Source organism: Populus euphratica, unplaced genomic scaffold, assembly GCF_000495115.2.
Source record: "Populus euphratica unplaced genomic scaffold, PopEup_1.0 scaffold314.1, whole genome shotgun sequence".
Lineage (NCBI taxonomy): Eukaryota > Viridiplantae > Streptophyta > Magnoliopsida > Malpighiales > Salicaceae > Populus > Populus euphratica.
This window is the reverse complement of record NW_011500200.1, coordinates 113,695-128,088: the sequence shown is the minus strand read 5'-3', so window position 1 is coordinate 128,088 and position 14,394 is coordinate 113,695. Positions and strand designations below refer to the sequence as shown.

At 34.4% G+C, this 14,394-nt stretch overlaps 1 protein-coding gene across 3 annotated transcripts; it reads right to left on the bottom strand.

The window, feature by feature from the left end:
- Positions 1 to 1,307: 1,307 nt before the first annotated feature.
- On the bottom strand, positions 1,308 to 8,883 carry LOC105111866 (apoptotic chromatin condensation inducer in the nucleus-like). Of its 3 annotated transcripts, XM_011007339.1 has the most exons (6): positions 5,799 to 6,115; positions 4,799 to 5,361; positions 3,904 to 4,645; positions 2,539 to 2,739; positions 2,293 to 2,444; positions 1,308 to 2,122 (listed from the first exon to the last, which is right to left on the bottom strand). In XM_011007339.1, the coding sequence occupies exons 2-6, from the start codon at positions 5,330 to 5,332 to the stop codon at positions 1,652 to 1,654; spliced, it is 2,100 nt and encodes a 699-aa protein (XP_011005641.1). In that variant the 5' UTR covers positions 5,333 to 5,361; positions 5,799 to 6,115; the 3' UTR covers positions 1,308 to 1,651. The 3 variants fall into 3 exon arrangements, with proteins under 3 accessions (XP_011005641.1, XP_011005639.1, XP_011005638.1); XM_011007337.1 differs by lacking the exon at positions 5,799 to 6,115 and adding an exon at positions 8,870 to 8,883 and having other exon boundaries at positions 3,904 to 5,361; XM_011007336.1 differs by having other exon boundaries at positions 3,904 to 5,361.
- Positions 8,884 to 14,394: the final 5,511 nt, after the last annotated feature.

Sequence of the window (14,394 nt, the reverse complement as noted above, 5' to 3'; positions counted from 1 at the left end):
TATAGCAATAATTCTGATTTAAAATATTTTTTATTTGAAAATATATTAAAATATTTATATATATAATTATTTTTAATATCAGCATATCAAAAAATATATATTAAAAATTATTTTTAATATCAGCATATCAAAAATAATTTAAAAATATAAAAAATTAATTTTAAATAAAAAATATAATTTTTATAGTATTTTCAAACACTGTCTAAAAAGCTAGATAGAAGGAAAAGGAAAAAGAGGAAGGGGGAGAGGGCTGCAAACATGATTTTTACAGTATTTCCAAACAGTATCTAAAAAGCTAGATAGAAGGGAAAAGGGAAGAGAGATAGAAGGGAAAAGAGAAGAGAGGGAGGGGGAGAGGGCTGCAAGAGAGTTCGAGAGAAAAATGAGCAAACTATAGAGACAGAAAGAAAGAGAAGGGTGATTGCGGAAGGAAAAGAAATTAAGTGCTGGTTTGGTATTATGATTAATTTTTTTTTTTTGTTAAAATTTGAATTTTTTTAAATTAATATTTTTAATATTTTAAAATTATTTTAATATACTGATAATAAAAATAAAAGTTAAAAAAAAAATTCTAATATATTTATAAAAAACAAATATTTTAAAACAATCTCTTCAAAAAAAAGAGTCCAGTGGTATATATATAAAGGTCCTTTCATTTGATCCAATCAATTTCAAGCTTTAGAACCCAAACCGAAAACTAGATCAACGAAATTAAGTTTTCTAATTATTTAATTTATTTTTTATATCTTTCTTAGTTTAATTAGTTTTTCTGACTTTTTTGCCCACCCCCAACTCATCTCATAGGCCTCTGTAGCAACAAGTGCGTGAACAATGATTGCTACATGGTTTAGGGGATGAGATATAGAGTTTCTGTTAACTAGCGGTGTATCAGCGCTCCAGGGTCAGGGCGTTACCAGAAGGAAAGCATACAGCACTGAAATATTGCTGCAATGTGTTGTGCTTGTAACTGCTATATTGCGCACTGAAACATGCCTAGAAGACCATGAATGATAAAACTAACACCTTCGATGCTAAAGATGCGATCAGTGCAGTCACAGATTATAGACTTACTATTTGCAAATGGCTAATCACTTGAGACATTTAAGCTGCAATTGGAAACAAATACTACCACATAGCATATACCCTCTTGATCTCCCTCATTTTATATGCATCCACAAGACATTTCTGGGAACCAACCTGCTACCCTAACCAATTGGCATGGTATTACAAAATACATCTCTCCCAAACATGCAGACCATTTACACACAAAAATCTTCAGAATCCTACATAATGAACAGGATAGAGTGTCAATGCAAGGAATGTAGATCCAACCGATTTACGATAGGGAAGTTTCTTGTTCAGAAGAAAAACAAGATTTGTCCACATGAAGATCATTCCACTCATAGAGAGTGCTCTCAATTCAAAAGTTTCTAATGCTAAAAAAAAAATATTAAAAAAAAGCTTAAGCTTTAACATCAAGCAGCCTTCCAGAAAACCAAATCCAGCAACGAACCACCCCTCTGCTTGGCTGGACAATTCCTTCCTACAAGCAACACCTGCAGACCTGCAAAGAGGCAATTATGTGATACTATCTTACCATTATCTAACATGATCCTAAGAGCAGCCAGGGATGTAAATAATAGCCCAGTCCCTATTGCTTGGTGTTTTTTCCACGTTCTGCAAGTTTTGCTGCAACTTGCTCTTCCAATAACGGTAAGTAGTAGATTCGAGGAGCTGTTTTGGTTTTCCGGAAGAGGTCATCCAGAGTAACAATGGGTGGGTCATGCTTCTCAGGAAGTGGAGGTGGTGGAGGAAGATCAAGTCGTTCCCTGGCATGTGGTGGGTTAGATAGTGGTGGAGGAGGTGGAAGGGAAGGTGGGGGTGGAAGTTGCTGCCTGGAAGCCTGTTGACGAGGAGAGGGTTGTGGCTGCAGGGTGGGAGGAGCAGGTGCAGCAGCACTAGGAGTGACAGGTGTAGATGGAGACTGAGGAGGAGCATCCACCCGCATTTTCACTTCCTGAGGATCAACAAACTCGGCCACTAAAAGGCGTCCACCATTTGGTGGCCATTGTAGGTTATAAACAGCATTCCGTGTCTCCGTGGCTTCTTCCACAGATGAATACTGCACAAACAAAAGTGTTCAGAAACCTGGTAGATTCCTAGTGCTGAGACCTCCTAAAAAAATAGAAAGACAATACATGTATGCTGTTGTCCCAAAGAAAGTGTTTTCCACATTTAAACATTTCCAGTCCAGATAAGGGGGGGGAAGACAGAGACAGAGACATGTCTTACCGTAACATAGCAATGGGTTTTGATATGATCCATCCAAAAACTGGTGACACTCCCGGTTTTGCCCAGGAGTTCTTGGACAGCTTTCAGAGTAAAAGGACGCAGAAAACGATCAATTCTGAGAGAATTGGTCAAAGGTTTTTGTGATGGTGGAACTGCCAGATAAAAATGATAGAATGAAATGTGTCAGTTGTTAAATGAATTGTCCCTGGAAACACTTATATTCCAAAGAAGAGAAAATTAACTCACCAACACGTTCCTTGGGTGCCTCCTCACTAACAGAGGATTCAGAACGGGAGAAGTTGCGTCTCAAAGGAGCAGGCTGAAACCCATCCTTAGGTGTGGTGGTGGGTGTCAAATTTGAGCTTTGCTGTTCAGGAACCTTGATGTTCTCAGAATTCCATCTGCGTTGCCGCTTCAAAGGTTCCGAGTTTCCAGCAATTTCTTGATCTACAAACAACTCAAATGAAATATATTGAGAAACTGAGTTATCATGCTTACTCATGAACTATTAACTTAACAGAACTTAACAGCAGAAAGGGAAGATGAGTCGAGAACAGATTTGCAAGCACAACTGCTCAAGAGGCAGTCATCATACAGAGCCAAATAGCCACACTTATTTTCCAAAGCGCAACTCTCAGAAGATCTGATGGAAGGCATAAAATCACTCAACAAATATAAAATCAAGGCAGTCAAGGCAATGTGATATAATAAATCAAGTAGACATGCCAAGGCCTGGGGATAAGTTCAAAGAAGCACTAGCAAAACCAGATGTTAATGTTTCCAAAAGGTCTTGTAAAACCAGTTCCTCCAGACTTGCATAACTGGTAAAGAATACAAGAGAAACTGCAGGCTGTTTTTATCCATTCACAATTTCCCTTTTTTCTGTTTATTTTTCAATTTGGAAGCAACTTCGGATGTGGAGACTAAAGATTTTTGAAGATCTAAAATGATAAAAAAGGATCACTAAAAAAAAATAGAACTAAAAAAAGAAATAAAATAAGAGTTGTAAAACTTATCACGATAGTTTTAAGAGAATTTGTGTGTGGCTGTGAGCTGAAAAAGAATAGATAGTCATGAAATTACAGACATGAATTCACAGCTTCATTTGGGATTGTCTTACAGGCAAACCCAAATCATTACAGTTTCGCATGTCTTGGACATAATCAAAAAAATTATGTGGTGACAAGGATCTCAGGGAACCACATTTTCCTTATTTCCACATACACTCTGGAGACAGAATGCCTAATCTATTTCGCCAAGTAAGGAAAATTTCAAATTATCTACTAAATTGCAATGAGCAATATTACATAAATTGAAAGCATAAAATCTCAATTATTTCCTACTTCCAAAATTAGATCACTCATGCAAATATTTATCAAACTACATGGTCTTTTAAAGGAAACTATTAGTAAAGACACAAATACATGGTAGCAACCTCTATGCAAGTAAAATAACCACACCTCTGAATCACATCTGGTCATCAATAACTATTGAAATTGAAAGGCATACATCATAATCACAAAACCCAGGTGGCAATACCATGTAAAGGAGCACCAGTCAAGTCCAGAACATATGACAGTCAAAAATAAATTTATAAAGAACAAATCTTACCGTTAAATTTTCTTTTCTCCACAGGCACAACTGGATGAATCTTATTCTCAACATAGACTTCCTTTTGATCAGTAGATAAGTCCTTCCCAGCAACACCAACAAGATTCTCCTCCTTCACAACAGGCCTTTCATTTTTCTTTTCACTCCCATCACCCACTTCATCAGAATTATACTTTGAATCAATTTGCTTACTTTCTAAAACATCTTCCTCCATGGAGTCATCACCAGAACTCCTGTCTAAATTCAACTTTTCCGAGTACCCCACATCAACACTATCATTATTCTTGCTCATATATGCATTTGTACCACTGCTGTCATCTTTCTCTTCAACAGATTCCCTCTTCTCTTGTGGCTCTTCGACATCCATTGGATGTGATTCACCACCAACTGGGACAACATTACTGAATGATGGTTCCACCATCTCTGGCTTAACATTATCTAGTTCTAATTTCACATTATCAGCAATTATATTATCCTTTAGTTCAATCTTTTCATTAATTGATACAGAATCAGTAGAAATAGAATCAGATTTTACTTGAAACCCTAAACTAGGGCTGACCTCAGATACCTGGTTGTCTGGAGCAGAAGAGTCAAGCGTGGCATCCTCGTCTGGAGACTTCAAACTCTCATTCTCCAGCTGGGGCTTTAAACCCTCATTCTCCAGCTGGATATTTGAGTTCCCATTTGCCTCCTGTGTTCCAGAATTTTGCACATCTTGCCCACTCAACGCTAATTCTGGCACCACACTCTTGGCAACAGTAATACTGGTTTCCACAGTAGTTGCATGAACATTGAGATACTCTTCTTTCCTAGAAGAATCAATACCACCCATTTGTACCTCTTCTTGAAGTTCTCCTGTACCCATGGCTTTCCCACTCAATGCTAATTCTGACACCACACTCTCGGTAACAGTAACACTGGTCTCCACAGTAGTTGAATGAACATTGAGATCCTCATCTGTCCTAGAAGAATCAATACCACCCTTTTGGACCTCTTCTTGAAGTTCTCCTACACCCATGGTTTTCACACTCTCATTGGTGCCAACCTGAATCATAACATTATCCACCTTCTCATCTCTATTAGTGGAATCATCCATGACATCTTTAACCGTCTCAGCAACAACTGGTACTGCCTCTTCCATTTTCACCCCTACTATAGGTGGGTTCTCTAAATGAACACCATTATCCACATCCACCACAACCTTCGCAGCATTTTCCTGCTCGCTGCGTAGTGCTTCCTCACTTTCCCTCTCCGTGCGAAGTGCTTCATCATTTTCCATCTCAATACGAAGTGCGTCATCCAACCGTCTAATCAAATCATCCTTCAAACCATTGGTTTTCAATCTCCGCCTTTTAAGCTCTTCTTTTAACTCAGTAACCTTCCACTGGTCTATGGGTTTTGTTCCAAGAACTGGATATGGTGAAGACATGATTTCCAACTAGAATTGCCCTCAAAATCCTGAATAAAATACAAAAGTCAACATACATTTTGCAACTTGAACAACATCTCAAAACTTTACTACAATTTTTCAAAAATAAAAGGGCATCGTATCAGTAAATTCAACACAAAATTTCAAAGCCAGAAACTAAAAATTTAGCAAATTCACTCGACCAATAATTAGCCGAAAACCTAGATTCAACAACACAAACCCAAAAATTCAAAATAAAAAAAGCACGTTAAAAAAGTCATTTCAGAAACCAAATGCTCTCATCATCCAGAACCCATCTTCCAAAAAAATCCCAAAACAGAGGAAACCCTCACAATAAAAAAAAATTCACTGCATCACAAAATTTTTCAAATTTCACAATGTGTAAATTTCTAAATAGAATAAAAAGAACAAGTGCATACATATTATATGAGCCAAAACAAGAAGAAGAAAATGAGAGACAACTTACAGAAACAATTTTTTGGCTGCACTCGCAATAGAAACGGATATGTAAAACCTTAAATTTCAGAGCACAAAAGCCACCATTAGAGATTACAAAACCCAACAAAGAGACGGCAATTATCAGCGATTCAGTTTGTTCTCCTGAAACAGAAAGACCAAAACAAAAGGAAGAAAACTAAAACATGAAAAAAGACAAAGAAACAAATTTACAAAAACTCTAAAATGTAAAGCAGAGAAAAAGAACAGTTCTTTTTTTTCCTTCTTCGCTGGAGAGAGAGAGAAGGTAATTTAGGGTTTTGGTTTTCTTATCGAGAAATAATAGGGAAGGATGAGGGCGTTTGGTACTAGAAATAGTGGCGTAGATTTTGCTGGTAAAATACCGGTCTTGCCCCTAACGAGCAGGGGATTCTTTCTTGTCTCACGAGCGGTGCTCGTGGTCAGTTACGGGAAGTGCTAAGAGCGTGCGTGATGTGGCTGGCGAATTGGCATTTACCTTATTAAAAGAGGGAGAAAGATCTGCGTGCCGGAATTGCCTTCAACCAGTATTTTTTAAAAAAATTAATTTTTTTAATTTTTAAATTATTTTACCTGTAATAAAAAAATATTTTTTTAATATTTTTTTATAACAGAACTGGATACGGTAAAGACATCTAGAATTGCCCTCAAAATCCTGAATAAAATACAAAAGTCAACATAAATTTTGCAACTTTGCTACAGTTTTTCAAAAATGAAAGGCCATCTGTAAATTTAACACAATTTCAAAGCCGGAAACTTAAAACGAAAAATATAAAATTATTATTTTAATATATTTTCAAATAAAAATATTTTAAAAAATAATATCACCGGATATCAAAGAAGTGACAGGTTTTAATAATAATAATAACAATAATAATATATAATATCACCCTCTTCTTAAAGGTCCTGGATTCTGACTCTCTTTCAGTCTCGTCCGTACGAACTAACCTGAGAAAACACAACTGTTTCTGGTTTCTTGGTGGATATGTGGTGGAAGAACATGTGAGAACTCAACAATGGCCATACATGCAAGTGATGGGGATCAATGAACAAAAAAATTAAGCAATAAAGAAAAAAACTGTAAGAGAAAGAAGCTAAAAATTAAAAGCAAAAGGAGAGAGAGAAACCAGAAAAGAAAAGAATGGAAGTTGAAAGAAAACATAAAACTCTGTAATTTTTATTCAATTCATCAAAAACTATCTCACAAAATAAAATAAAATAAAATAAAATAAAATAAAAATAATATAATCCTACAACATTCAATTATCTGACTCAACTCATTAATTAAAACAATCTAATATAAATAATTCAAATAAATAAAATAAAACAATAAAATCTTGCCACAAGTAAGAATCCCGGGAATGTGCATATTAAAGCCGTCTCCTGGATAGCGATTTCTGTGATGTCCTGTGAGTATCTGAAGAGACAGAGGACATTATAATTGGAGCTGCCCCACATACTTGGGAACACAGGTGCATCCCTTTAGCACTTGGTAACAATTAAAATGGCTGCATTTCGTCATGAAACATGAGTTCCCACAATCGAAAACCTATCTATTAGTTCCCTTCTGTAACTCACCATTACATCTCAAAGACAGAAAAGAGGACACTAAAAGGGAAAAGGTCATCTTATAATCCTAGAGAAAATAGATACATGTTGAGAGTGGATGCCATCAGCCAGACACGAGACCATCTTGAAACTGCAATTTCGAGACACCACAGGCCTTCTTGTATATTGCTCCATTTTCACCACCATGGTTCAAGTTCATATTGTTGTTGTCTCATCGATTTGTAAGTATAGCTCTATCTACTCTACTCGCTTTCATCCTCACTTTCCTGAAAGTTCAAATGATTCATATTCCTTTCTCGTGGTGGAAGCCCATCTTGGGAATCATAAGAAGAGCCTTCAGTTTCACTTGTTTCACCTCCTGTGGCAGCATAAACAGATATTATAGGGTCGGAGCAAGATCATAATTTGCACGCTATACTCAGCATCCTGAGAAAAATAATATATTTTCCTCAGCCAGATTCCAAGCATCAAGATTCACATTAATGAAAACGACCACAGTAATAACGCCTACCTGGTAAAAAATAATAACACAAGCTGGGTCCATTGGAAAACACGCAAATGGATTCATGGAAGCTAAGGATCACATACATTAAACTTGATCACATAATGTATTCTAAAATTTAGAATATTTTGAGAAGAACACGTTAGGCTTGCATTACTTGCAACCATCCCTTGCCTACCTTAAAAAAGGAGTTCCAGCAGGAAGTTACGTCACTAAATATATGGTCACGTGGTGTATTGGGCCCAACATTGAGTAAATAATGATAATTTGTTTCTAAGTAAATCAAAGAGAATTCACAAGGAAGCAAAAGAAGGATTTAAACTGGTTTCACAAAATGCAAGACCAGAAGTAAATGTCTTGAACATTAAGTGAAAGTAATGAATTAGATTAGTTAATGGTTCAGATCAATGAATGAACGTTTTGCGATCTACTTAAGCTGATTATAAGTTGCAAGAGAGAAATATTTGATCTTATGTTGCCAATGGCTGATGGCATTGAAGCAAAACAGTAATAGAGCAACTGATTGGGGAGGTATCCGGGATTAGTTTAGGGTGGACAGGTGCTTCGGCAATGTAATCAGAGGTCAGTGTTACAACCCAGCCTCTACGAAGTGATATAATTCAAGTTACTCGTCAAGCAAACATAGGAAAATCTAAAACAAAACTTTTATTGGCATGGAAAGAACAAATTGATAGTATAAATAAAACTAAATTACTGTTTAAATTGCTGACTGACTCACAAGGTCCATAACAGCAAATCCATTATCCCAATTTTGCAGGATATATACTTCAGATAAAAACACCACACTGCTTTTACTGGTGACAATAAAACTACATTCGAAATGTGTTTGCTTCATTTCAAAAAAACAAAATATATTGCAGTAGCTTTTATAATGTGAAAAGAGATTTTCTTGGTAACACACATATATTACCTTTAGCATCAGACACAGCCTTTGGAACCTAGTTTTGTTGAGAAAGCCAGGCATTTTGGACAGAAATGATTTCAGCACTGTTTCATTCTGAGAATGCTTTTAGAAGTTCTCTGCACAAGGAAGTTGAAACAATGTGAAGCACGAATAGCAGTAAAGATTATGACCAATTAAAACATCAGTTCAAATGTTTCACTGTAACTGCATCCTTCGTGTGTTTCATTAAACGAGAATGTGTACATGTCACGCCATTTGTAGGATTATCTTCATTAAGTTCAAGTATAAAATGGTTGCACTCTAAAAGGAAAAGTTTATGTCTTCGCAGCAGTTTACAACAACAATTATACTATTCAATTGGACATCCAGAAAAAATCCTTTCTTTCTCAAAAACAAATTGACTACAGAATCACCAGGTATTCCTAGCAGGGATTTGAGACTCAACAGAAGGATATTATAACTTTTCTCCCGAAGTAAATTTAAAAGCCATTACACGAAGTAAATTTAAGAGCAGCCATTACAAGAATTCTACACATGTTTTTTAAAGAGCAGGCAGAAAATTAAACAGTACTTCAAGGAGTTGGAACCTACAACCACATTAACCACCATAAAGGCTCCAATCAATCTTCATCATTCTAATGCATATTGCAGTTCACAACACATTATGTTTTTTACCCTTGCGGTTCTTGATGGAGTTTAACAATCTTTAGGCTACCTGTAGAGCGGCAGGAAGTGAAAACATATTTCAAACAAGCAAATTGAAAGTTAAGGATTTGTTTGATTCCTGTTTTAAGAAACTGTTTTCTGATTTGAAAACAGCAAAACGTTCCCTGCACTAGAAAACCTGTTTGCTGTTTGGCTGACTTTCTGTCCAAAACAGTTGCTGTGTTTTGAATTTTTTTATTATTATTATTTAGTTTTCAAAATAATTCCATTATATCCCCATCATAAAAAAACAAACAAACAAAAACAATACATTCTTGTGAACACTGTAAAAAATCCAAAAACTATTGTTTTCATTTCCAACATAAATTTTGCGAGAAAAACAGGAAACAGGAATCAACAAGGCCTTTAGATTTTATCAAGAATTAATGCCATTCTGGAGGAGAAGTTTTGTGCTATTCTTACAGCAGATGAGCATACATGCACAGGCATTTGGGGTGGTGCAATGCATGAACATCAATCATAGCTAACAACAAAAGATCCAATGCATAACTCTCAAGAATAAATCATAAGCTTTACTAAATTGTTTCCTCCTCTCAAAATGCATTAAGTCTCAAGAATCAAATCATTTTACCATTTGATGTTGTGGATGGTAAAAATGAGGAGATACTGTCACATACAATTAATGGAAAAGAGAGAATGGGACTAGGGAATACTAGGGGAGCTTAAAGTTCGTGCAAGTAAGAATGAAAAGTGGCGCACGGGGTAGAATGGAAAGCTAACCAAGCAGTGAGGATAAAAGATTTATACTTGTCCGTGATGTTATGCAATATGGTGACAAGAAAAGGCAATCAATTTATCTGTCATTTTATTGAAGTTCATAAATTTGTTACTAAATAGGAGTTTTTTGTTCTTTTAGAATTTAGTATATTCTCTGCTTTGTAGCTAGTAATAACTAAGAGTTTAATATTCAGATAGAAGTTTTCTTCCTTTATCATCAGGGATTCCTGTTTCGCATTATAATTTAGGATTTTGGGTGGGCCTGTATAAGCACATCATGTATTTTGAACAGCCATTTTGATAAATGAAATTCAAGTCTTGAAATTTCTTTGTTCTTGTGGATTCAAGAAGCAGCCCATGAAGATTTCAAGGGCAGAGCCTAGTAGATTCGAGGTTCTCTATCCTTACTCTTAACTCCTTTTGCCGGTTTTACATCAATTGATATTGGTGCTGCATCAATTAATATCATAGCTTAACCTCAATTCAAACACTAAACAATTTCTCAAACCTTGACCCATAAACTTAGAACAAGGAATTATGCTTTATGGGCTTTTTTATGGTTTTTTAGGATCTAAATCAAGTCAAACTGTGATATCAACAGATGTTGGACCAATATCAATTGATGTAGAATAGATTAAAAGGATTGAGACCTAGAATTCACTAGGCTAAACCTTTGAAACCACAAGTGGCGCTTCTTCAATCACCGAGAAACTATGCTCTTAAAGTCACAAGAGCAAAGACATTTCATTCAGCAAAATGGAGAATACATGATGTGTGCTTACATAGGTATACAGAAAAACTGTAAACTTTAATACAAAATAGAATAGACTGAATTCTTCAATAACATAAAAATTCCTACATAGAAACAAAATGAAAAATATATTGATGGAGACTTTTTTTTCTTCTGGTGAATCAATGAGTGGTATTACTGGTTGCGTTGAGAGGTTATGATTGTCTGAGTGGATTTATTAGAAAATTTGTCTTTTAGATGAAATGCACTAATAATACATCCAATTGAGGAATTAGTGGGTATTTATCTAGGAAAGGGGAGGTTTCACCAATGAATGAGTTTTGAGGTTGACCAGTAATATGCTCAGATGGGATAAGTATAGACCATTCACATATTGAAAAGTACATTAGGTTCAAAAAAAAAATTAAAAGGGTGACTTGCATTGTGGATGACACATGGTTGAGATTTGAGCCTCCTCAAGCAATTCTAAACTCAAATCATGGTTGAGATATTGTAAGTTTAATGTCTGATCTTGCAATAACAACAAGAACTATCAAAGAAAAGCCCGTGTATAATTGCATTTACAGGAGTCCAATAATTGAAAATGTTCATAACCAAACAATACCCATTCAATAAATTTTGTTAAAACAGATTATAAGGGTAATGCATAAATATAAGAACCAAAAAGAGTTGAACAAAAATAATAGCATAGAAGTTAATTCCATATAGAATTTCAGAGGAAGTTGTACCATATTATTAAAGCCGCAGATAATGCCTCAGCACAGGATAGCTGACAAGGTCGACCATAATTTACTGGATTTGCTGCAACCAGCCTTGGTGCTGCAATTTAAAACATTTTTTCTTCAATTTCATAGAGAAGTTCCTAGTAAGAAAAAAAATTTGGTTGGAACTAAGGACAAATGATGTATTCAAGATAAATAGATGCAACATTGTCAAGAAGTGGATATATAAAATATAAACAATAAAAAGATGTATAATCATTTGTGATACAACTGATAATAGTGCCCATGAAATCAGATTCTTCCACCTGACATGATTTTAAGGGAATGAATTTTCGGACATAAGCAAGGAGAAGCACATCGCAGCTTGACAAAAGGTACATCTCCAAACATACCCATGAGCAATCCACGACAACGAATCCCTTCCTCTCGATCCAGCTATGATCTTCTCTGGAGACGCAGTGACTCCCAACAGGACTGCAAACAGAGAAATGATAAGAAAAATACAGAACCGTAATGCCCAGGTTCCGCATAATCCTAGAGAGCTCTCTGATGAACCACAGCAGTAGGAGCTCCCGCAGTATGCTTAGCTTTAGTTTTCGATGTCTAAAAGAAATGTGGTATCTATGGAATCCTTTGAATCCACCACAACCTAGTCCTCAGTAGTTGGGACTTGCCACACCAGGATAGGCCAAATCCATTTGCCCCAAGAACCGTAACTGATTATTTGAGGCAGCGGCACATGCCTTGTCTCATGGACGGAAGAAATTATCAAGCACTGCGAGGGTAGGAGTCAAACTCAGGACTTGGCACATCCTGAGACAACTCCTTATCACTTCAGCCATCTATACGTATTCACAATTTGATTCTTTTACATAATTATAATTCTTCTATGTATGCAGAAAAAATCAATTGCTCCAAACAAACACTGCTCGCCACACCAACCTCTCCGTCCTTCCAAAAACCATCATGTCGTGAAGAAGCTCGTAAAAGGTGCAGGCACTTGGGCTTTTTTAAAAGGCCCAGGCGCCCGGCCACCTTGTCTTATTTTTTATTTTATTTTTTGTATTGTTTTTTTTTTAATTTTTTTATTGGTTTTTAAATTTTATTTTTATTGGTTTTTTTATTTTATTTTATTCTTTATAATTTAGCTTTTTTTTAAAATATTTTTATTGGTTTTTAAATTTTATTTTTAATATTTTTATTGGTTTTTTATTTTATTTTATTTTATTTTATTCTTTATAATTTAATTAATTTAAAATTAAAATTTAAAAAAAATTGAATTTTTTATTTATGCATTTTTCTCTGTTAAGATATATGTTTTTTAAATAACAGTTTAGTATATTCACATAGGCTTTTGAATATAAATAAAATGTTGCAATAATATTAAAGAGGAAGTGGTTAAAAAATATTGACATGGTTGAAACCTGATCTAATTATATATATAAAAAACATGCTGATTAAAAAATTAAAATATATAAAAAAAATATTTTTCATCACATAAAAATACGAGTAAGTTGTGGGAAATCTTATAATAATCTTATTAAACTCAGTCCAGCGAATCAATCTCGAAATCTTCTAACTTAACTCCTTGCATTACCTCTATTTTAAATTAAATAATATGAGAGTTGTTATAAAATGAAATTAATAAGTCTAAATATAATATAAATGATGGATAAAAATGTTGTTTCACTTTAAAAAATTTTAGGGAAATATTGTTTTTTAATAATGAAATTATAAAAAATTAGATCAGCTCTAGGTAACTCGAGTTAATTATCAAAATCACAACTCGGATCATGTGCGTAATCACAATACACTAACTCGGTTGGCTAACTGTCTCTTTCCTTTTCTGCAATAATATTAAAGAGGAAGTGGTTAAAAAATATCGATTTGACATGGTTGAAACCTGATCTAATTATATATATAAAAAACATGCTGATTAAAAAATTAAAATATATAAAAAAAATATTTTTCATCACATAAAAATACGAGTAAGTTATGGGAAATCTTATAATAATCTTATTAAACTCAGTCCAGCGAATCAATCTCGAAATCTTCTAACTTAACTCCTTGCATTACCTCTATTTTAAATTAAATAATATGAGAGTTGTTATAAAATGAAATTAATAAGTCTAAATATAATATAAATAATGGATAAAAATGTTGTTTCGCTTTAAAAAATCTTAGGAAAATATTTTTTTTTAATAATAAAATTATAAAAAATTAGATCAGCTCTAGTTAACTCGGGTTAATTATCAAACTCACAACTCGAATCATGTGCGTAATCACAATACACTAACCCGGTTGGCTAACTGTCTCTTTCCTTTTCTTTTCCCATCTAATCTTTCATATTAGGTTTTCATTCAGCTCGAGCAGGATAAAAATCAAATTAAATTGAAAAGTTATTAGAAAATCATAAATTAGATTAAACAAAAAGGGCTTGCGTTCGGGTGAAATGAAATCTGAAACTCAATTGAAAAGTTATTATAAAATGAGGGACTAAGTTGTATCTTGGTGAAGATTTCATTTCAAAGTAATGTGTATTTAAGAAGGAAGTCTGGTGTGGCTTTAATAATCATTTTTTTTTTATTTCTCTTTGATTAGTACTTAAAAGTGCATTTTTATCATGGTTTTATATCATCATTTTGCACTTGAAGTATCAATAACTCATTAACTAAA

What these genes read in the sequence shown, in the direction of transcription:
- LOC105111866 (XM_011007337.1), bottom strand. Translation starts at nt 5,332, where the DNA reads ATGTCTTCACCATATCCAGTTCTTGGAACAAAACCCATAGACCAGTGG. An exon ending in GGAGAAAAGAAAATTTAACG is followed by an intron (nt 2,740 to 3,903) that starts GTAAGATTTGTT and finishes AGTTGTTTGTAG; the next exon opens with ATCAAGAAATTGCTGGAAAC. An exon ending in GGCACCCAAGGAACGTGTTG is followed by an intron (nt 2,445 to 2,538) that starts GTGAGTTAATTT and finishes TTTATCTGGCAG; the next exon opens with TTCCACCATCACAAAAACCT.